At 42.9% G+C, this 24,107-nt stretch overlaps 1 protein-coding gene and 1 long non-coding RNA gene across 2 annotated transcripts in view; one reads left to right on the plus strand and one right to left on the minus strand.

The window, feature by feature from the left end:
- The window catches only part of LOC309327236, a 621,761-nt gene that overhangs the window by 72,345 nt on the left and 525,309 nt on the right, over positions 1-24,107 (minus strand). The gene's annotated exons all lie outside the window — the stretch shown is intronic.
- TECRL (trans-2,3-enoyl-CoA reductase like) overlaps positions 1-24,107 on the plus strand; it is a 46,180-nt gene that overhangs the window by 6,507 nt on the left and 15,566 nt on the right. The window contains exons 3-6 of the mRNA XM_081836348.1: positions 2,648-2,692; positions 4,331-4,434; positions 10,285-10,400; positions 12,478-12,583. Coding sequence (XP_081692474.1) covers positions 2,648-2,692; positions 4,331-4,434; positions 10,285-10,400; positions 12,478-12,583 — 371 coding nt within the window. The remainder of the gene's footprint in view (positions 1-2,647; positions 2,693-4,330; positions 4,435-10,284; positions 10,401-12,477; positions 12,584-24,107) is intronic.

Consider the following 24,107-nt stretch of genomic DNA (forward strand, 5'->3'; position numbering starts at 1 on the left):
AGCCCCAGGCCCTTCAATTTTTCATAGAGCAACAATCTCCATTTAGACTGGAACGGGTCTAATAGAGTCAAAGGAGCCACTCCCACTGGGAAAAATATGAGTTTTAGCCAGAAGTGAATCTTCAGGATCCATATCCTGGCATTGATAGGGAGTTGACCTACCTCCAGCCTAATGGCTGTGTTGGAAACACAGGTAGGTAACCCTAGTAGGGAGCGGTAAAATTTAGTTTGTACAGATTCCAGGGACTTGAGTTTTTGACAATTAAATATCTGGGTGCCATACATCAGTTGTGGAAGTATTTTTGCGACAAAGACCTGGGAGGCAGCAGGAACATATTGACCTCCTTTTCTATAAAAGAAACTTATGATAGCTCTGGAAGATCTTTGCGCATTTGCAATGGAATTCTTAATCTGATGGCACCAGGATCCCTTCTCATCAAAGATTATTCCAAGATATCTAAAGGATGTTACTTGCTCAATAGGTTGGTTATTAATTTTCCATTTATGTCGGAGTTTTCTCTTGGAGAACACCATAATTTTTGATTTAGTGTAATTTATTATTAGGTGTTCAGCTTCGCAATATTCTGTAAGAGCTCGTAAAAGTTTTCTTAGTCCCACACAAGAGAAGGAAATAAGTGCCGCATCATCTGCGTACAAAAGGACTGGAATTGGTATATTATTTAGGTTTGGGGAAAGAGAATTGAAACACTTTATTGTCACTTATACAACTTGTATACAGTGAGATTACACGAGCACCCCCCACTCAGCTCTCTTAGTCTTAATTCCCCTCGTTTGCTGACGCACACCCACCAAACCCGAAAGTCAGTTGCCCTGTTGTTATCTTTTCATTCAGCAGCCTAACAGCCCACAGATAGAAGCTGTTCTTTACCCTGTTGGTGCGACTAATCATGCTTCTATATCTTCTGCCTGAGGGCAGGAGATCGATAAAGTGCCAGCCAGGGTGTGAATCATCCCTGAGAATTTTCCTCACTCTCCTGAGGCAACGTTCTTCCACTATTTCATCCAGCGGATTCACGGGACAGCCCATAATATCTTATGCTGTATTCACCACCCTCTGTAGACACTTCCTATCAGTTGATGTCAAATCAACGTACCACACCGTGATGCAGTATGAAAGGACACTTTCTATTGTGGACCGGTAGAAAGAGATCACCAAATGTTGATTGACATCGTTCTTTTGCAATACTCTGAGGAGATGGAGTATATATTTGTACTTCTTTAAACATTTGGGTTTCCTCAAGCCTGTTGACATCTCGTCTTGTGTTTTGGCTATGTAAGGATTAACACTCAGAGAACTGATGCCACAATTAGGATTATACATGGGGCCTGCAACAAAATATTACAGTAAGAAGCTTCTTCTGTTCAGGGATCCAGCTAGTCACTATATTCATCCACACAACCCTATCCCAGATTCCCTGCCTGAATTCCTTCTTAAATGAGCATGCTTAGTTAGAAGAGGGACTTCCCCTTGGAGAGGTGTTTATTATTATTATTGCTAAAGCGCTAAAGCTCTCTATCTCTTTGTGTTCTCGGCAGGCTGGAGGAAAATCTCAGGTTTGCAGAAATACAATGTCAGTTGGATCTTCTCTGTTTATATATGGTACTTGCTGACATTCTCAAAGAACTCTAAATCTCATGGGAGACAGTACTTACCCTTGCAGAAGCTATGCTGGTTCCGCCTCAGCAAGACTTGTTTTTCTATATGCTTGGTAATTACATATTTAACAAAGCTTTCCACCAGGTTCCATGGGACAGATGTTAAGCTATCCAGCCTATAATTTTCAGCATCCTCCCACATAGCCAAATCAAAGTAGCCTCAGTGTATAAATAGGTGTGTATTTCATCCTTACCCTATCAGTTAAAATTGGTTGAGGTCAATCAACTAAATTTTCAGTTGATTAATCTACCAATTTATAAGCTAGAACTCCTAGTTATTAAAATACTAAATGAATTCGTTGTATTCCATTGCAGTGGGGCCAGATAATTTCTGGGGAGAAAACAAATATGTTTTCCTTTTGCTTTCACATCTAAACTCCCTGGTGTCTTGTTCATATTTTTTTCATATTTTATAAACTTTTAACAGTGGCAGTACTTCAGTTCCTCTACCACGAGCAGCACAAATTTTAACAGGACCGTCCAGCCAAAGTGAAGCAAGCTCCCGATATATATTTATTTTCAGACAGAAAGTCTTCTAGGTGGTATAGCTCCTTTCCAGGAGCGTTTTCCAGTCTGGGGGAGAATGAAACACAGGGTTGTCAAAATGATACCGTTATCTCTCTGCAGTTACACCGAAGTGTTCTTGAGAATTCTCAGACACTTGATTCCCATTCACCTTAAATGACATTTATGATGACCTTTGCTATTTAAGGCCTGGACAACCTAGACATCAAAATTGATGCATTTCACATTCACAGAAAATATGTGCCCTGGTTGATATGAAAGACACATAAAGGAGGGGGTTTAAATACCTTTCTATTAGGTTAGCTGAGCTCTTTAAATCTCTACTCTGTTTTTGCACTGTGCTCTCATTTTTTTGCCACACTGTTCTTTCTAAGAGCAACCTTCTTATTCTTTTTAAAAAAAATGTTTCGGAGTGAAAGGTACATTTTTCACTTATTCGAATGCAGGTCCCCAGTGGTCGCCATCTCGCATAGGCCTGCGACTTGAACGCAGTAAGTACTCGTTTTTCTGCCAAGGTACTCCCGAGCTGGGTCTTCCAAACTTGGGTCTCCAGCTGCTTTTGGACTACAACTCCCATCATCCATAGCTAGCAGGACCAGTGGTCATGGATGATGGGGATTGTAGTCCTCAAACAGCTATAGGCCCAAGTTTGAGAAGCCCTGCTCCAGAGCTTGTATTCTGAATGAATTTCCACATTACCTTTTGTACATGAGAATGAGCTTCCCAATGTTTATAGTATGGATAGACAAACCAAGAAATAAATGTTTTGCTATATTGACCGTGCCAGTTTAAATTTCCCCCAATATTTTCACAGATTTGCAAATGTGAATATTGTCTTATATTTTATGTATGCATTGCCATCTTCAGTTGCTAGTCTTGCCAGAAGATCCTTGGGAAGCAAAGAAGGGGTGGTAGCCCCAAAGGTCAACTTCCTTTCTGACCAGCACGAACATGGTGTGTGTCGCTAGCACTGATCCATCTTTGTTGTTCTGTTCCTTTCATGCTGGCCAGAAAGGAGATTGCTTGCCTGTCCTCTTTACCGGCTAGAACAGGGGTCCCCAAACTAAGGCCCACGGGCTGGATAAGGTCTGAGGGACTTGTTTATTTGGCCCGCAGCGACACCCGCTGCTGATGCCCACTCTTACCAGTGCTGCGCTGCGCGGCTGCCCACTTCCGGGTCAGAGGAGCACTGGAAATAGCTTGTGCGCGTGCACAAGCATTATTTGCACATGCACAAGCATTATTTCCAGTGCACCTCCGGGTTGGAGGAGGCCCGTGAACATGCGCACAAGCTATTCCAGTGCTCTTCTGACCTGGAAGTGCGCTGGAGATAGCGTGTGCGCACGTGTATGGGCACATGCTCCCCCACCCTCCGGCCCACCACGTGATCGGCGCTGGAGACACCGGCCCGAGGCACAGTAAGTTTGCTGACCCCTGGGCTAGAAGCGTGAATTTGAGCCATGAGGAACTCACCCTTTGCAAGTCCACCATTTGAACAACATGAGCAAATAAATAAGACTTGGGACAATGTTCTCATGCTGCATCCTTAAATCAATGTCAAGTGATTTCTCTGTGAAGGTATTACATCAAATGCTGACCACGTAATGTTTGGTCACTGTGGTACAGTGGTGCCTCGCAAGACGAAATTAATTCGTTCCGCCGCTATTAGTGGCTTAGCGGCTTAGAAAAAGGGGGAAAGGGAAAAAATCCCAAGAACTCGCAAGATGTTTTCATCGCAAGAACTCGCAAGATGTTTTCGTCTTGCGAAGCAAGCCCATAGGGAAATTCGTCTTGCGAAACACCTCAAAAGATGGAAAACCCTTTCGTCTAGCAAGTTTTTCGTCTTGCGAGGCATTCGTCTTGCGGGGCACCACTGTATATATTCCAGTGACTTGTCCTGCAGCTGTTGCAGACTTGGTGTAATCCTGTGCTCCCATTCAAAAGTGATTTGTGGACTGGCAGGAAGCAAATGTGGTATGAGGCCATTTGAACGCTACCTAAACAGATTTGGCATTTCAGTGGCTATGTGTTGGTTGGACATCTCATGGAACTGGGCCGAGCATGTAACACTTAAGCAGTGTTTGAGTTCAGATTGCATGTCACCTCCTTCTGTTTCTTTGTTATCATAGATGGTTCTTACTTGAGAGACTCCGTCAACATAAAGGCCCTTGCAGCTTCTTCTATCATTACGTTGTATTTCACGGACATGGGTCAACAAGTCACCTGGACAACAGTAAGTTTAACTTTTGGTAAAATGCACACAGCAAAGTTGTACAGTAGCTTGGGAAGTGCTTCTTGCTTTGTTGGTTTTTATCATTTTCTTTTTTTATATAATTTTTATTTATTTTCCATTTAATGCTATACATTCACATCATCATTGTCCACTATACCACCCTTGGCTCTTTGGAGCCTATTGACTTCCTTCCCTCCCACTTCATGGTTTTCGAAATTAATCTTTATATCATTGTAATTTATATGTTTTCCAGTTCTAATTAGACATGTTACAGAGTGTCTCAAACTTTAAATAAATAAAGATAGAAAATTTCTCCTTACAAGTCATCGGACAACCCTGCTAGTGATGTTAATTGCTTACAACAATCTTTCAATTATCATATAAATTTACTCCAGTCCTTTTGGAATACTCGATCGTGCTGGTTTTGGATTTTCCTGTCAGCTTCTCCAGTTCTGCAAAGTCCATCATCTTCATCAGCCACTCTTCTTTCGCTGGTACTTCTTGCTGTTTCCATTTTTGGGGCTAAAAGAATTCTTGTCGTGGTTGCTGCATACATAAACACTCTTTTCACTTCCCTTGGTATCTCATCACCCACTATACCCAGTAAAAAGGGTTCTGGCTTTTTAATAGAAGTATTAAACATTTTCTTTAATTCATTATATACCATTTCCCAGAAAGCCTTTACCTCTTTACATGTCCACCACATGTGGTAAAAGATACTTTCCCTTTCTTTACATTTCATAGAATCATAGAATCATAGAATCGTAGAATCATAGAGTTGAAAGAGACCACAAGGGCCATCGAGTCCAACCCCCTGCCAAGCAGGAAACACCATCAGAGCACTCCTGACATATGGTTGTCAAGCCTCTGCTTAAAGACCTCCAAAGAAGGAGACTCCACCACACTCCTTGGCAGCAAATTCCACTGTCGAACAGCTCTTACTGTCAGGAAGTTCTTCCTAATGTTTAGGTGGAATCTTCTTTCTTGTAGTTTGGAACCATTGCTCCGTGTCCGCTTCTCTGGAGCAGCAGAAAACAACCTTTCTCCCTCCTCTATGTGACATCCTTTTATATATTTGAACATGGCTATCATATCACCCCTTAACCTCCTCTTCTCCAGGCTAAACATGCCCAGCTCCCTTAGCCGTTCCTCGTAAGGCATCGTTTCCAGGCCTTTGAGCACTCATTTCCAGCACTCATTAGTTCTTGTCTTGTACATTTTAGCCAATTTAGCTGGTGTTAAATATCATCTGTACACCATTTTCATAACATTTTCTTTAAGTGCACTGCATGCAGTAAAATTAATACCTTCCTTCCACAACCTGTCTTTATCATTTTCTAATGAAACTTCCACAAGTGCTTCCACCATGCTAGGCCATATTGTACATCCCTGGAGCTCATTTGGACAGAGGTTTCGGTAGATTGGAACTGGCTTATCAAAAGAACCCATAATAGCTAAAAACCCGACTTCAAGTCAAGAAGCACCTATTTCAAATTTCAATTCTGCAATGACCTTACTGGGCAACTCACTTTCCCTCAGCAATATGGGGACAATTCTACTGCTCTTCCTTATAAGGTTGTTGTGAGGATTAGAGCAATTCTCTGTTTCGTGCTGCCTTTTGAATATACAAAAGTGCTATATAAATACAACTTGATCCACCTCGAGGTCAGTGCATGCAGCACAGTCCCTGGTCTGCTGCAGCTCAGCCACTGCAAAAAGCCACATGATTCATCTCTGTCCACCATGGTGAAACATGATGTAATTAATTATTATGCCACACCATTTCAGTGCAGAGGAAACATAATGCAAATTGGAAAAAGAACGTCTTCAATTATGTATCATTGCACATCGTTCTCAGACTGAAAACAACAGCAAATGCCAATTGTATTTGCTGCATTAATTCCCATTCCAAACATGGGACAAATAAGTGAGCACCAGCAATTTTCTGCTGCCATTTTCATTGGAATTCTCTGACATCCCTAATCTGAGAAATGCAAATTTGGTCAGTTCATGGGAAAATACATGGGAAAATACATCCGACAACCTCTCTAGCTACCACCCAGGAAGTAAGAATTGGTGTATGACAGACATGGTAAGAAACTTTCAAACATTACTCCTACCATGTTGAGCAGTACCATGCTGAAAAGGTATTTGTTGGTCTGAATGCAGTGCTTTCATGCTTAAACTGACAAATGGAGGGAGCCGCATTAGCCTTGCTAATGTGCATAGATATTACTAGCCTGTGAAAAACTTTATTGGCCCATTTGTTTCGTGTATCTGTGTGGCTCAATAGCCTGGGAGGAAATGAAAAAAACAACTGTTTGCAAATGCTTCCTAGCCAGGTCACCTAGACCAGCTGATCAATTTTTTTATCACCAACAGTATCACCAAGTAGCAAGAGAAGAGATTCTATAATAAAGGTGAAGAAAGAGCTATTCTTGATTAGTTAACCACAACACAGGATGTGCCTTTAAAATATGGTGGTGACTCAGAAATGCTGTGTCATAACCATCACTGTAAGGTGAGTTTCTCAAATTAATGATCTAGGCAGATGATGCTTATGGTCTGAATTGAAAATTCTCTCTGGCATTCATGGAATCAGGAATTAACGGAAACATCCACCCCTTCTCTTCTTCTGCCACATATAAATAGATGACACAGAGAAGCATACTAAGCATTCAGTACATTTTGTATCAGTTGGTCTGGACTCTTTTGTGAATACGCATCCTGCTCCAATTTCAGCAGGCAAGAAACTAAAGCCAGCGCTTTAGATAATCTATAGTGCAGCTGCTTTTATCATTGTTGCTACTAATTTCTCCCCTCAATGTATTCTACTCCTCCCCCAAAGTCAATAAGCAACTTTAATAGTTTTCTGTTCTTGACATCCCAGTGCCTCGACTGTGCAGCTGACTGATGCCACAGATGCCCAGGGACATTGCCAAGCTTGACTAATTCATGCTTTCTTAGAAAAGGCTAAGGAATAAACCCCACACAAGTCCCTAAGAAGGTTGGATAGCATCTTGTATGTCTCCTTCTGGCAACTCCTGTGGCCAACCTGGTGCAAATGTATGGCTCTGCTTTCCTTTGGACCACACCAGCAAGGCTGAGAAGGGGGTCTTGTTTTCTGGGTAGCCCAGGACCTCCACACACACTGCCCAGGCTTGTGCCCCAGGAAGGTCATTTTGGTACTTCTAATGCAGCAAAAACAACACAGGAGGCAGCAATTGTGACAGTTCGACTTCACCCCCCAAAGGTGTACTCTCCCATTGTATTCCAAGATAGACAGATGTCAACTGCAACAGCATGTTCTTATTGAGTATAATAGAGGGTGAAATACCCAAGGAAGCACTCAGTGTCTGTCTCAACGCAACGGCACTGGCCAGAATAATTTATGCTCAAAGGTGGAAGGACTAGGGCCATCTTTACCCGGGGTGCAAGGGGTGTGTCGCACCCGGGTGCCAAATTCTGGGGGGCGCCCACTGCTGAAGCCACCTAAGCTCTTATCTACCTGCTATGAAATAATACAGTGGTGCCTCGCAAGACGAAAAGAATCCGTTCCGCGAGTCTCTTCGTCTAGCGGTTTTTTCGTCTTGCGAAGCAAGCCCATTAGCGGCTTAGCGGCTTAGCGCTATTAGTGGCTTTTAGCGGCTTTTAGCGGCTTAGCGGATAAGCGGCTTAGCGGCTTAGAAAAAGGGGGGGAAGGGGGGAAAAGTCGGAAAAACTCGCAAGACGTTTTGTCTTGTGAAGCAAGCCCATAGGGAAATTCATCTTGCGAAGCATCTCCAAAACGGAAAACCCTTTCGTCTAGCGGGTTTTTCGTCTTGCGAGGCATTCGTCTTGCGGGCACCACTGTATATCATTTTGATCAAGCTAGAAAAACAAAATACATATATACCTAGGTATTACCTAAATGTATACCTACTGTTTCACTAAAGGACTTTCAACTTTGTGCTCTCATTTACCTAAGACTTGTCATTCACAACGGCGCCGTGCACGCGAAATTAACTCTTACATCAAAATATTATGTTACGTATTGTATTGAGGTGCTATGCGGCAGCTGGGTCAGCAGCACCTTTGACACGACTGATGTTTCTCCTAAGTAGGTGCCTAAGCAATACTTATAAGTTTAAGTGTGGTGATGTTGTATACTTAAGTAGAAGTGTATTGTAAATAAATGAGCAAATAAAAAAAAGTTTCTTTTTCCTCCCTTCTTTCATAAACAAGAGATAAGGCGTAAGCATGGTGTCTGACATAAGCATAATAAAAGTTAATTTATAGGGGGCTAAACTAAATTTGGGGACACTAGGCAGATCTTTGCACCCCGGCAGCGCATATGCTAAAGACTGTGCTGGGAAAGACCAAAATAGTCCTATGAAAGTAGACTGGCACAATAAGCTAATAGAATATGTGGAATTAGCCATGTTGACTGCATAGATAAAGAAATCAGAATGAGTCTGCTATAGAAGAGGAGTGGGAATACTTTGGAGACTACTTAAAGAAATAACCATATAAATTTCCAGGTAGGGCCAAATATGTGAGCAGTAGGGCAAATCAGGAAAGGGGGGGAGTAATCAAGGAGATGCAGCTCAACAAGGGTTAAATCAGATCCCATGGAGGAATGTGTGGAGAAGCCAAAGAGTGTAGGATAAAGGATGATAACTGTATAATGGATGTATTGTTATGTATAATGCATCAATAAACAAACATGTTCTTACTACAGTATTTATTTTTATTTATATATTTGACAAAATTCAATTACGACTTAATCAGCAAAACTCTGTAAGCAATTTATATATAACACTACTTTTAAAATTAATTAAATTAGGAATAAAATAAACTGTTTCAAACTGATTGACATGAAAATAGAAATAAATGCCATTTTAAAAAGAGATATGTGTCAATCCCTGGGATAGCTCAGTCAGTAAAGCAAGAGACTCTTAATCTCAGGGCTGTGGGTTTGAACCCCACATTGGGCAAAAAAATTCCGGCATTGCAAGGGGTTGGACTAGATGACCCCTCATTGTCCCTTCCAACTTTACAGTCCTGTGATTCTATATAATTCCATGTTAAAATTCCATGTTAAAACTATGTATCTGGGCAGGCTTGCCTAAACAAAAAAGGTTGTTAGCAGACCCTGGAAACTGAAGAGTTTCAAAGAGCCAAAGCAGAGGACTGATTCCTTGTAAATATGGAATGGAAGGGGCACTATTCATTCTGAATAATATCAGCACAAACTGAAGCGGCTGATTGGGTGCATAAGGAGTAAGGCAATGAGTAAGGAGTAAGGCCCGCTCAGAGGTGCTTATAATATCAGTGGAAACAGTTGGTAACCGCCTTTAATTTTAACCTGAAGATTGCCACTTGTCCAGTTTTAATTTTAATTTGTTTGAATTAATTGTGGGATGTATCTTAATTTATTGATCGCTTGTTTTTATGCATTGTCTTACTTGCATGATGTTAGCTGCTTTGAGCCCAGCTTTGGCCGAGGAGGCTGGGATATAAATAAAAATATTTATTATTATTATTATTATTATTATTATTATTATTATTATTATAGTAAACTGGTTCAAGGGCTTTATATACTAATAGCAACACCTTGAATTTACCCAACTAAAGGTGAACTTAAACAGACTTGTTGATTTTGCATGCATGCATACCTTCCAATGAAAATAGGGACATCCCATTCAATAATAATAATAATAATAATAATAATAATAATAATAATAATAATGCTATTATTTATACCCTAGCCATTTGGCATTTACCAGATGCTATTAAGGCTGCACAGGAAAATATCACTCTATGATCGCATTAGCTTCAGATGCCCTTTTTTCTATCTTCTTCTTCCAGGTTTTCCTAACCGAATATACTGGGCCTCTTCTAATCTATCTGCTCTTTTACCTTCGCCTCTCAAGTATTTACGATGCAAAGGAGAGCGCAAGAAGTCTACGCCATCCTGTAGTTCAGTGAGTAAGAATGGTCTGTGCTCAAGGATGATATGATGTGATGGTCCCCTCTTAGAGCAAAGACAGACAAAAATGTGAGTTAATTAAGTTTAGTGGAGGTGGTCTACCATGGTTGCCTCAATCTGATTCACCCAGTGCTTTTTCCCTGGGGGGATGCAGGGGTATGCATACCCCTCAACATTTTGTGAATCTAACGGGTAAAGGTAAAAGGACCCCTGACCATTAGGTCCAGTCATGGCCGACTCTGGGGTTGCGGCACTCATCTCGCTTTATTAGCCAAGGGAGCCGGCATACAGCTTCCGGGTCATGTGGCCAGCATGACTAAGCCGCTTCTGGCAAACCAGAGCAGCGCACGGAAACACCATTTACCTTCCCGCCGGAGTGGTATCTATTTATCTACTTGCACTTTGACGTGCTTTTGAACTTCTAGGTTGGCAGGAGCAGGGACCGAGCAACGGGAGCTCACCCCGGCGCGGGGATTCAAACCGCCGACCTTCTGATCGGCAAGTCCTAGGCTCTGTGGTTTAACAGAGAAGAAACTAAAAAAAAAAAAAAAAAAAAAAAATTCTTCTCTAGCATGGTGAATGATCAGTTGTGTTGAAGAGCACGATGATTCATCAGCTCCGTTGCTGCAACCCCCGATGGCGGCCTCATTTCCTGTCAGGTGTATCCTGAGTCTCAGAATGAGAGTACCCCTAAACATTTTTTTAAAAGAAAAAGAGCACTGGATTCATGGGATGGGTTAGCCATGTCATTCACAAACACACGCACCCTTCAAATCTGTATTTATTTCTGAATTTTATGCTGGGTAATATTTGTAAAGGAAAAACCTGAGCCCATAAGCTTATGCAGGCTTTTTAGACCCACCCACCCCCCACTTTTTAAACATAGGCATATAATTACAAGCAAACATCAAGATAAAAGTAATCACAAAAGCAGTCATAAAAGCAAGAAGAATAAAAACTACAAGACCATGAAAATATATTCCATGGTGGAAAACAAGGTTCACATTTATACCAAACAAATCAAATAATCATGAATGTTGGCAAATGAATGCATATTTAGTGGGAATGTACCAACGATGAGATTGTTGGGTCATATAAATCATAAATGTCCCCCAAGCAGAAGCAAAGTCTGAGGGGTCCCCATCATCCATGGCAACAGTTTTTTGGAAATGACAATGAACATGACTTTCTATGGATCTACAGAATAACAAGATGCAGCCTTCTACCCTGGAAGGATCACATAAGTCAATATGTTCCCCGTACATGCCTTACAACCCTAACACTGTAAGGGGGAACCAGACTTTACGATATAAGGTTTCTAGTGCATACTCTTTCCCTTTTAGAAAGGTTCAAGGAGGGTGAGGTCTTGATTGGTGGGCTTTTTAGATCTTGAGGAATATTTAACCTATACAGTGGTAACTCTGGTTGCGAACAGGATCCATTCCAGAGCCTCGTTCGCAACTTAAAAGGAACACAACCCGTGTCTGCGTGTCTGTGCATGTGTGGGTCGTGATTCACTGCATCTGCACATGCACGAGTGGTGAAACCTGGAAGTAACCCTTTCCGGTACTTCTGGGCTGCTGCGGGACGCAACCTGACAAAAACGTATCATGAAGCAAACGTAACAAGAGGTATGACTGTACCAGGCATGTCCAACAGGTCGATCGCGATCTACCGGTCGATCGCGGGGCGTCAGTGGTAGGTCATGGTCGATTGTGGGACCGTTTGCAAAAGTCCCACCACCCCCCAAAAAGAAAAACGTCCACAACTGATTTGTCTCCCCTTAAAAAAAGTTCAACAACTTTGGCTGGCAATGACAATCGGTAGATCGCCGCCAGTATTTTAATACTTTGAGTAGATCGCTGTCTCTTGAGAGTTGGACGTCCCTGACCTATACAATGCAGATTGTGGATGGCTTCTCTAAGATAACTATTGAGTTAATGGGAGAAGCAATTCTCTTAACCAGTTCAGGGTAGTAGGTGAGATTTAAAGATGGCTACATCAAACATTGCAATGAATTTTTTGGTTGGATTTTTTTAACCTTTACTTCCTTCTCTTTCTAATTTCTGCAGCCTGGCTTGCTTCTGTCATTGTTTACACTATGCCAGGCATCTACTGGAGACACTCTTTGTGCATAAGATTTCGGAAGGGCACACTCCCCTGAAAAATATGATCAAGGTGATTTTCATATGTAACATATTATACCGTAGAACTGATTGAGAAAAGCCACACTGAGAACTTTGTTGCAGAGCAGCCTATACAGTAAATATTGCAGAAAAATGAATGAATGGATAAGTGAATATGTGCTACAACTAATGTCATTCACCTGGTTGCTGGGGCCGGGTAGGAATTTTTCTGCTTGGCAAATTGGCATCAGCCTTTTGGTTTTCGCCTACCCAGCAGCAATCGTCACAACTTTGTAAGGTTAGGCATTGGGTAAGCCTTGTCATGGGAGGGGTATCCCGTTAAAGGGATCCGGGGGTGTGGTTCCTGTCTGAAGGCTGGGTGTGGGCTAGGGCCATGCCATGACCCCAACGGTGATCCTGGGGGTGCTCTTAATTGATGTACAGTGGTGCCTCGCAAGACGAAATTAATTCGTTCCGCGAGTTGCTTCGTCTTGCGATTTTTTCATCTTGCGGAGCGCGCATTCCCTGGGTATTAACAGCTTTAAGAAAAAGGAAGCAAACTCGCAAGAAGTTTTCGTCTTGTGAAGCAAGCCCATAGGGAAAATCGTCTTGCGAAGCAACTCAGGAAACGAAAAACCCTTTCGTCTTGCGCGTTTTTCGTCTAGCGAGGCATTCGTCTTGCGAGGTACCACTGTATATCATAGGGCTCCCCCTATTGTGGTTGACCCTTGAGACTTCCTCAGACAGGCAGGAGTCAGGATATAGTCTTGCTTCACCCAGTTGCCTAAGCCAACCCTCTCACATCTATAATCGATAAAGTTGTGGCCTAATTTATCCCATTAACCCAACATATTCGTGTCTGTGCGTTTGTTTCTGGGGAAACCGCGTGGCCCGGCACCTTGCCACGCAACTCACCTGCCTGGTATTGATGCCCTCAGGCCTCTCTCTTCTTTCCCAGTCAGTCTGCTGCCACTCCACTGCTTTAGGAACATTATCTCGGTGATGGTTACAACAACCCCAAAAGTCAGGACACTACTCCTATTCCCATATTACGGTTGGGAGAGATGATTCTGAAAAAGTTGCCTTTCCTTCACCAGTAATTGCAACCAGTCTCCAGACACTTATAAGAGCAGGGATTCCAGGTTAGGAGACGTTTTCCATTGGGGGGCGGGGCGGGGGGTGAGAATCACTAGCTTTTTTTCTTTCTTTTTGGTAAATTGAATATCTTTTGTGCTGGGCACCTTTAATTATTATTTTTTTAAAATAGTTTTTCGGGTTTTAAAATTTTACAATCAATTATCCAACAATCAACATAAAAACAAGATTCCAAGGAATCTTCCGAACTTCCTTCCTCCCCTTTGTGGGTCCTTATATTAACCCTTTCCTCCTGCATCTTTTATATCAATCCAAATCTTTTACATCTCCATTATATCAAAAATTCAACATTAAACCACAAGTGTTATTCCAATCCTACCAATGATTTTAGTTATTTATAATGGTTTTTAAGGTAAATTATGTATTTTCCCCATTCCTTATTAAAATTTTGAGCTTCCAGGTTTCTGATTCTTCCAGTCATTTTTGCCATTTTGGCATAATCCATCAACTCAATCTGCCGTTCTTCTTTGGTAGGGACTTTATCTTCTTTCCATCTCTGGGCCAATAATATCCAAGACATGAATACTCTTTCCCTGCCAGATGAATCTGGTAATATCCTTTTGTCATTCTCTGAAGTGACCTGCATCAAGGGTATAGATTCGAACAAAAACAACATTTTTGGCAATACATTAATTATAATGACCAATATCCTTCCCAAGAATGATAGTTCATCCCTCCCCACACCTCTGATTTTTTCTTTATTGTATAGTTATCCTTAGAAATATTTCACTAGCTAAATTGATGCAGTGCTTGAGGCTTGTCTGGTACCTTCTTGGGTCCCAGCTGAAGTGCCCTCTGAGAGGATGTTTTCTCTCATTAGGGTTGAGCCAGCAAATGAAACGAGCTTCAATCCATACTCTGGGGAGTACATAGATGCCTTGATGTCCTCCTCCTGTATATCCTTGCCTTCCAGCCCAGGGAGTTTCCTCCTACAATATAGGATGCACTCTAGACTATGTACCTTCCAAGGCCTCTCCTTTCACTCAGATCTAGGGACCCCTCTCCTTGGATTCTGTGCTCTGCCTTCTGCTCTTCACCACTTCAACCCCTTTTGAGGCAGCCTGGGAGATGGAGAAAGATGCCGTCTCCATTCCCCACCAAAACGAGGACTGCAAGCTTCTCACCCTCAAAAGGTCTGCTGTGCCAGCTGTCATAGCAAGGTTGTTATGGCTTGCAGAAGAGTGACAGGTGACTTGATAAGGAGTGATATAGTGAAAACCCAGCTCAGTAACAGTGGTAGGAGAAACAGAGTCTTCATTTTCCTCTCATCTGTAAAAGGCATTATCTTGTTCACTTGAAGAGCCTGGTGGGGTTTTGTGGCACAACAGGTGACAGCAGCGTTATCAAAGAGATTGCACATCCAACTGAATAGCTGGGATCAGCAGAGACTGAGTTGGCTGCAAAGCATTATGACATCACAATGGGGACTGTTTCTCAGCCTCTGCTGTTGCTAGGCAAACTTTATGTGGGAATGTTCTGGGGTGCAGGAGAGGATATATTGACTAATTATATCCTTATCCAACTTGTACTAACAAGTTCCCAAAATATCAGCAGAGTTTATAGACATTCCCTTTTAAGTTCGCAACGGTAACGCTTGCACAGGTTCGCTAGAACCTCTATAATAATTACTCTGGTAATTTCCCCTTTTGTTCCCTCTTAAAATACAAGACACAACACAGTCTTTATAAAAGTATAAAAGAGTTTACTCACGTTCTGTTCACAATATGATCCCAGAAGGTAGGCAGGCTTAAAAAGGTTACATGCAGTTAGAATCTATCTTGTAGCAAGATAGTACGGTCCTCTCTTGGCTGGGAGCCAAGAGGGCATGTTGCTCCTTCAGAAGATGAAGATGGCAGAGAGGCAAGAGGCAAGAGGCAAGGGAGAGAGTGGCTGCCTGCCCTGTGCTTTTATCATTACCTGCACAGGTGAGGCCACACCCACCTCTGGTCACATGCGGAGGAAGTCCGTCCCCAGGAAGTTTACCTGCTTGCTGGACAGACATCCCTCCCCATGTTCTAACATGTACACTCTAGGAATGTTGTCATTTGACTGCTCCTGTGTTTACATCCCACATACCCCTTCTCAGGCAATACAACATTATACAAAACATAAACAACTTTATTCAACCACCCAGAGTCCCAGCTTGACACGTAGATTCTGGAAACTCTCTCTTGGTAGGGGTTTCGTCAGGATGTCAGCAGTCATCTCTTGGGTGCTGCAGTAGGATAGTTCCACAAGTCCATCCTGGATCATCTGGCGTATGTAGTGGTATTTAACCCCAATGTGTTTTGTTCTGGCCAGGAACTTCTCACTCTGCGTCAGCTTCAGGCAACTTTGATTGTCCTCTAGCAAGCTGACAGGCCCTTTTCTCACCAACCCAAAGTCCTTTATGAGTTGATCAAGCCAGGCGATCTCTCTGCAGGCTTCTGTTGCTGCAACGTATTCTGATTCTGTGGAAGATAATGCTACACAGCTCTGTTTATAACTGCCCCATGAAACAGGTCCATCACCAAACATGAAAACATGACCACTTGTTGATTTATAATCAGCATTATCCCCAGCCCAATCCGCATCAGTATACCCAACCAACTTAGGATCTCTGACAGCTGGTAACCTTAATTTACAATTCATGGTACCCTTCAAATATCGCACCACCCTCTTTACACCTGCCCAATCATGCTCAGTGGGAGAATTCACTTTTCTGCTAAGAATCCCCACAGCATTTGCTAAGTCAGGTCTACATGTGGTAACTAAATACAAAAGTTTACCAATCGCCGACCTGTAGTCATTGTTGTCTGGCAACTGCTTCGAATCCTGCTGATTCTTCAGGAAGTCAGTAGCCATCGGTGTAGCAACTGGATGTGCGTCTTGCATCTGCATGTGCTCAATCAGCTCGTGGATCTTCTGTCTTTGGCTGAGAAGAAATGAGCCGTCCTCTTCTCTTTCCACCTGGATCCCGAGGTAGTACTGGACATCTCCTAGCTCCTTGACCTCCACCTCTTTGCTAAGGTGTTTTACTATCTGTGTATAGTCTTTCTCACTTGCTGTGGCAATAATCAGGTCATCAACAAAAGCTAAGATATATGAGAATTGTCCATTATTTGACTTACTGTACAAGCACTTGTCAGCGTCGCCTTGCTTGTACCCAAGTTGCGTCAGCATTTTATGCAACTTCTGGTTCCAGGCTCTAGCAGCCTGTTTAAGTCCATAAAGTCCTTTCTGGAGTTTGCACACTAAATGTGCCTCATGTGGTTTTACAAAACCTTTGGGCTGTTTCATATAAATTTCTTCAGAAATCTGCCCATGTAGAAAAGCGGTAGCAATGTCTATGTGTTTCACTCTCATTTTCTTGGAGGCTGCAATGCTCAGAAGCATTCTTACGCTGCTGTACCTCACGGTTGGTGCAAAAACTTCATCATAGTCTTCACCAAAACGCTGTGAAAATCCCTGTGCTACAAGTCTAGCTTTGTAGCGCTGCACTTCTCCTTCTGACCCCTTCTTAACCTTGAAAACCCATTTACTGCCAATGGCCTTCTTACCGGGAGGCAGCTCAGTGAGTGTCCAGGTCTTGTTCTGATGCAGTGCATCCATCTCCTCCTGCGCGGCCTTCCTCCAGAGACTGGCTTCTGCAGCTGGCATCTCCTGTATCTCTTCCCAAGTGGAAGGTTCTTGTGGAAACGCCGACCCTGCAAAGTAGGACAACCGTAATGGTGGGACACCTTTGTTGGTTCTGGACGAGCGCCTGACCTCTGGTTCTGCGACCGCATCAGCTTCCTCATCCTCCTCCAACGCAGGCATGTCCCCATCTGAGTCCTCATCTTCGTCTCTGGTGCCGCCAGGGTTCTGGTCCTCTGCGTCTTCTGGTGCGTCGCCTGTAGGGGGCGCTGTAACACTCGAAGGCAGATTAGTACTTTGTGGGGTCTCAAAAGGGAAATATACAAACTCTTGAGTCCTTTCTGACTCATCTGAAGAATCCACAACAGTGTTCTTAGTGTCTACTTTTCCATATTCATCAAAATAAACCGCATGGTATGCATTTGTCTTACCAGTTTGTAAGTCCATAATTCTATATCCTTTGCCTCCAGAGGCGTATCCCACAAGGATACCTGCTTTTGCCCTGGAGTCAAGCTTGTGTCTGTGTTCCTTGGGCACGTGGAAGTAACACGGACTTCCAAACACACGTATGTGCGACAGATTGGGAGCTTTCCCATGCCAAAGTTCAAATGGTGTGCACTCTGCACCTTTAGTTGGCAGTCTATTCTGCAAATAGACCGACGTGTACACTCCTTCGGCCCACAGCTTCTGTGGCAAACATGCATCCTTTAGCATGCACCTTGTCATGTCCATAATGGACCTAAACTTTCTCTCAGCTATGGCATTCTGCTGTGGTGTGTAAGGAATTGTGGTTACATGTGCAATTCCTTCCTTGGCCAGGAGAGCCTGCATTTCATTTGAGCAGTACTCACCTCCATTGTCGCTCATTAGCACAGCTGGAGCTCTTTGGAATTTATTCTTGACCATGGCAATGTATTCCTGGAGCTTGTCCACTGTCTCACTCTTCTCTTTGAGGAAATACACAACACAAAATCTTGAAAAGTCATCCAGAAATATTAAAATATATCTATTCTTTCCCAGTGAGGGAACATTCATGGGTCCACATATGTCAGTGTGCACTATGTCAAGCACTTTGTTGCTTCTTTGTTCTGCACAACGTGGAAATGAAGGTTTTACAGCCTTCTCAGTAATACAGCTTATGCACTTTGCTGGAGCTTTGTTGCTCTGCTTTACCTGCAAACCTCTTACAAGATCTCTTTTCTGTAGATCCAGAATGACGTTGGTGTCTCTATGTCCAAGCCTTCTGTGCCATAGGTCCAGATCTGCTTCATCCTTCTGGCTGGAATGTGCCACTTTTGCAGACTGATTCTCTGAAAGATCAAGCTCATATACACCATTGATTAGCTCTGCTTGAGCAAACACTTTGCCATTTCTAGTCACCTTGCATACTCCATTTCCAAATGTGATCTGGAAACCTTTCTTGTCCAGTGTGGACACGCTGATTAAATTGCAGCTCAGCTCTGGTACATACAAAACTCTAGAGATTGTGTTCTCAATGCATTCATTGTTTATATTGCATTTCAGACTCATGGAACCTGCACCTTTTGCTTTAACAATGTTCCCATCTGCAATTTCAATTTCAGATCCTTCTTCATCATTTATCTCATTAAAATAGTCCTCTTTATATGAAAAATGTGAGCTGGCACCTGAATCAATTATCCATTTATTACGTCTATTTTCACGATTCTGGACAGCTAAATTCCTTTCTTGCAGTAGCCATGTGCATTCGCATTTCCCCTTCTTTTCCCCTTTTGGCTGAAAGGGGTGGGGTTTCTTGGCTTTAGGAGCCTTGCAATTCTTTGCAATGTGTCCTTCTTTGTTACAATTGAAACAAATCACTTTCTTAGGCATCTCTTTGGACTTTGTACATTGCCTAGATGCATAACTGCTGTCCTTGCTTCTAGCATTTCTCACTGGAGATTCAGCTCTATCTCTGCATTCTTCTTTTAAATAACCAATCAAGTCTTTAAAAGTCAGACCTTGTCTATGATCCATCAAACTTACAAATGCGCTAAAGCGTGGTCCAAGTGATGATAACAAAAATGCTATCTTTGTATCTTCATCAAAAGCTTTGGGAGTCAAATCAATTCTCTGAATAATCTCAGTAAACTTGTTGATGTGCTCTGTGAATTCCTCTTTTGAATTCATCCTCACTCTGGTTAATTTACACACCAAGTTTCTGAAGCAGTTTATGCTAGATTCTCCATACACGCGCTCAATATCTCTTAAGATTTGAGATGCATCATCTGTACTATTTATTAATGATAGCTGCTCATCACGAAGTCCACTCAAAATTATGTGTCTAGCTTCGCTGTTCATGCGTTTCCAAGCACTTATCTTGGCTAAAGCTTCCTCAGACGATCCCGTAGGTTGAGGGTTTAAAGCTTCCAAAATGTGCTTATAATCTAAACATGCTATCAAGCGCTGCTTCCAGTGCATGAAATTGTGTTCATTCAGCACAGGCATTCCTAGCTTTGCATCACTATCAAAAGCTGCTCTAGCCATCTTAAAATCCAAAAATTTGAAAATTCTTCAAAATTTCAAAATTTCTCAAAATTTCAAAATCAAAATCTCAAAATTCAAAACAAATCTTCACTGCCTTGGGTCACTGTGAACTCTGAGGGAAGGGGGGGGGTTGCTCAATCCCCACTGCACAATGGAACAAAGGACCATGTGCTTACCAGGAAGTTAACTCAGAAAAATACTACTCAACTCAAAATCACAATCCAATGCAATCCTTCAAAAATACGCAGAAATATGCAATACTGGGCCCATAACCCTTTGTGGGAATGTTCTGGGGTGCAGGAGAGGATATATTGACTAATTATATCCTTATCCAACTTGTACTAACAAGTTCCCAAAATATCAGCAGAGTTTATAGACATTCCCTTTTAAGTTCGCAACGGTAACGCTTGCACAGGTTCGCTAGAACCTCTATAATAATTACTCTGGTAATTTCCCCTTTTGTTCCCTCTTAAAATACAAGACACAACACAGTCTTTATAAAAGTATAAAAGAGTTTACTCACGTTCTGTTCACAATATGATCCCAGAAGGTAGGCAGGCTTAAAAAGGTTACATGCAGTTAGAATCTATCTTGTAGCAAGATAGTACGGTCCTCTCTTGGCTGGGAGCCAAGAGGGCATGTTGCTCCTTCAGAAGATGAAGATGGCAGAGAGGCAAGAGGCAAGAGGCAAGGGAGAGAGTGGCTGCCTGCCCTGTGCTTTTATCATTACCTGCACAGGTGAGGCCACACCCACCTCTGGTCACATGCGGAGGAAGTCCGTCCCCAGGAAGTTTACCTGCTTGCTGGACAGACATCCCTCCCCATGTTCTAACATGTACACTCTAGGAATGTTGTCATTTGACTGCTCCTGTGTTTACATCCCACACTTTAAAAGTGCATTTTCTTGAAAAGGAGAATAGTTACAACAATTCTTGCTCCTCTGTTGAGTATTTTATCTACTTGGCAAAACTTAAATACTACCAGATTATAATAAAACTCCTGAGTGGTTTACAAAACCACAATATTAAAATTATCAATATGACCATTAAAAACATGTAAAAACATTAAAAAGATAATTAAAACCAACAGTATGTTGTTGTTGTTGTTGTTGTTGTTGTTGTTGTTGTTGTTGTTGTTGTTGTTGTTGTTGTTATACCCCACCTTTTCCCCTGACAGGGACTCAAGGCAGTTTAAAGATTAAAACAAAAACAGCTAAAAACTTAGGGGGGAAACCAATGACTAAAAAACAATTAAACATGGATACAATTAAAACTGTATATATGCACATAATATATATATTAAGACCATACAAATAATTATAATAAAAACAGCATGGCGCCTGCCCCTTCATTAAAAGCAGTGAGTTCTCAAAATCCTGGTGGAACAAGAAAGTCTTCACCTTCCATCAGAAAGACAGCAGTCTAACTTCTCTAGTGACTGAGTTTCAAAGTCTGGGAGCATCCACAGAGAAGGCCCTCTTTCACCTAAACTAAAAAGCCTAAAAAGATTAAAACACATGCCAACCTTCGACATGCCTGGGCAGCCTTTTACTAAACCAAAAGTGTAGGTGCTGCCATACTAAAATATTGATTTCTTACAAGTGTGGAACAAGTATTATGTGGCACATGTAACAGGGGATCAAAGTGGTCAAGTGAGCATATATGGGGTATGGAACTTAATGGGAATTATGGGACAGAGTCTGGAATCTGAGAGTTCAGAGAGCAGCCCATACTGGAGAAGACCCCAGGGGTTTATGTCTGATATTGGTTGAGGGAGCCAAAGAAGAACAGGAAAACCTGAGGGGAATCTCAGCAGCAACGTGATGGAGTAGAGGAAAAATTCAGGAAGACTTGGGTTGAGTAAGAATAAGGCAGGTTTCCCCAACCTGGTGCCCTCCAGCTGTTGTTGGGCTACAGCTCCCAATTGGCCATGCTGGGTGGTGCTGATGAGATTTGCTGTCCAAAATGTTTGGAGCACTGTAGGTTAGGGAGGACTGAACTAGTGAATAGGCAGGTGCTAGGAGTGCTCACTGGAAGGACAGATCCTGAAGCTGGGGCTCCAATACTTTGGCCATCTCATGAGAGGGAAAGACTCCCTGGAAAAGACCCTGATGTTGGGAAAGATTGAGGGCACAAGGAGAAGGGGACGACAGAGGACGAGATGGTTGGACAGTGTTCTCGAAGCTACTAACATGAGTTTGACCAAACTAGTGGGAGGAATGCGAGACAGGAGTGCCTGGCATGCTCTGGTCCATGGGGTCACGAAGAATCGGACACAACTAAATGACTAAACATCATCATCATCATCATCATCATCATCATCATCATTCCTTGCTTTTTCCTGTAGAACTAATTGCAGTCGTTAACAGTCGTTAACCGGTTTACCATACCCATCTCCCTTCTGAGAAAAAAACCCACCCTCCCACTATATAATAAGGGTCTGGTGACTTCTGTTTCAGTGCATCTGAAGAAGTGTGAGTGCATATGAAAGCTTATACCCAGAACAAACTTAGTTGGTCTCTAAGGGGCTACTGGACAATACTTTAATTTTTTTATTTATTTCGGCTGCGTCAGACCAACACAGCCCCCTACCTGAACCTACCCTATCTGTGCAGGAATAGCTTGTGGAGGGACTGTAAAACATTTTTTTAAAAAATTGAGTCCAGCAGCTGCAGCTTTTCTTCCTTCTTCCTCATGAGTGAGGTTTAGAGATGGGAGTAAGACTCATGCTGTCAGACATGATCTCCCTTGTTCTGTTTGGGATTCAGTTCAGGCCCATGGCCACCTCAGCTCCTTGGGGTTATAGCAGAATCTCTAGAGCCAAGGCGTAACCAGTCTTGGGTAGGGTATCTTCCAGGGAGGCACACTGGGGTGCCCACTAGGATATGCCAACTTTGCTTGCTCCTAAAAAAATGTGCTGGGGTCAGCTATGGAGTTCTTCCAAGGAAATGTTCATCCTGTGGGAGGCAGTGGAAGACAGGAGTGCCTGGCGTGCTCTGGTCCATGGGGTCATGAAGAGTCGGACACGACTAAATGATTAAACAACAACAACATCCCTTGCTTTTTCCTGTAGGACTAATTGCAGGCATTAACAGTCATCAGCAGGTTTATCATACCCATTGAGTCAACCACCCATCTCCTACTACCCTTCTGAGAAAAACCTTACCACACCCTCCCACTATATATAAGGGTCTGTTGACTTCTGTTTCAGTGTATTTGTGGAAGTGTGCATGACCAAACTGTGGGAGGCAGTGGAAAACAGGAGTGCCTGGCATGCTCTGGTCCATGGGGTCACAAAGAGTCGGACACGACTAAATGACTAAACAACAAGGAGCCAGGAGAAGCCCTCTCTACTGGAAAGGACTTGTCGCAAAGTCAGGGCAGCAGAGTGAGGAGGGACAACCAGTGTCAGGCTTCAGGGAATCTGCTCTCCCTCCCTCATGGCAGGCTGCCAGTAACGGAAAGACAAGAAGCTCTTACCAAGGTCTTTTATTCCATATTCACACAGAGAGACGTAGAAATGGCATCTCTTGAGTAATGGCATCACTCCAAGTAATCTCCTCTCCCCTTCACTTCTCAGTCATCAACAGCCCCCAGCCCCCTTACGGTGTCTGCTTAGGGACAATTGCCTCTGGGCTCTCTGCTCTCCTACTTTCATTGACCACCTGGTTCTGGGTGAAGGGAGGTCTGGAATGCTCTCTAGTGCAGTGTTTTCCAACCTTGTGCCTCCAGCTGTTTTTGGACTACAATTCCCACCATCCTTTGCCACTGGTCTTGCTAGTCAGGGATGATGGGAGTTGTAGTTCAAAAACAGCTGGAGGCACAAGGTTGGGAAACACTGCTCTAGTGATAATGTGTCAGCCAGCTGTTCCTGCTCTCCTTTTCCCATTATTTCCCAGCTTTGCCCCTCTTCTATCTCTGAGCTGTGACCCTCTGCAAACCACCATTGTAAATCTATACCAGGCTTCCTCAACCTCAACCCTCCAGATGTTTTGAGACTACAATTCCCATCATCCCTGATCACTGGTCCTGCTAGCTAGGGATCATGGGAGTTGTAGGCCAAAAACATCTGGAGGGCTGCTGTTGAGGAAGCCTGATCTATACTGGCCTCCTCTTCTCAGGTTCAGGAGAAGGGGGGGGGGGTCTCCACAATTCCTCCTCTGATGTCCAGTCCCTGACAACCAGTTACCAGAGCACCAGCATCCAATAAACAGATGTGTGTATCTGGTCGGGATCTGTTGTCCCCATTGTGCCAACTACTGTGGAGACAGTAGTTCATTTTGGTATATCCTTTCATTATCT

Source organism: Podarcis erhardii (genome assembly GCF_964252035.2).
Source record: "Podarcis erhardii genome assembly, chromosome: 13".
Classification (NCBI taxonomy): Eukaryota; Metazoa; Chordata; class Lepidosauria; order Squamata; family Lacertidae; genus Podarcis; species Podarcis erhardii.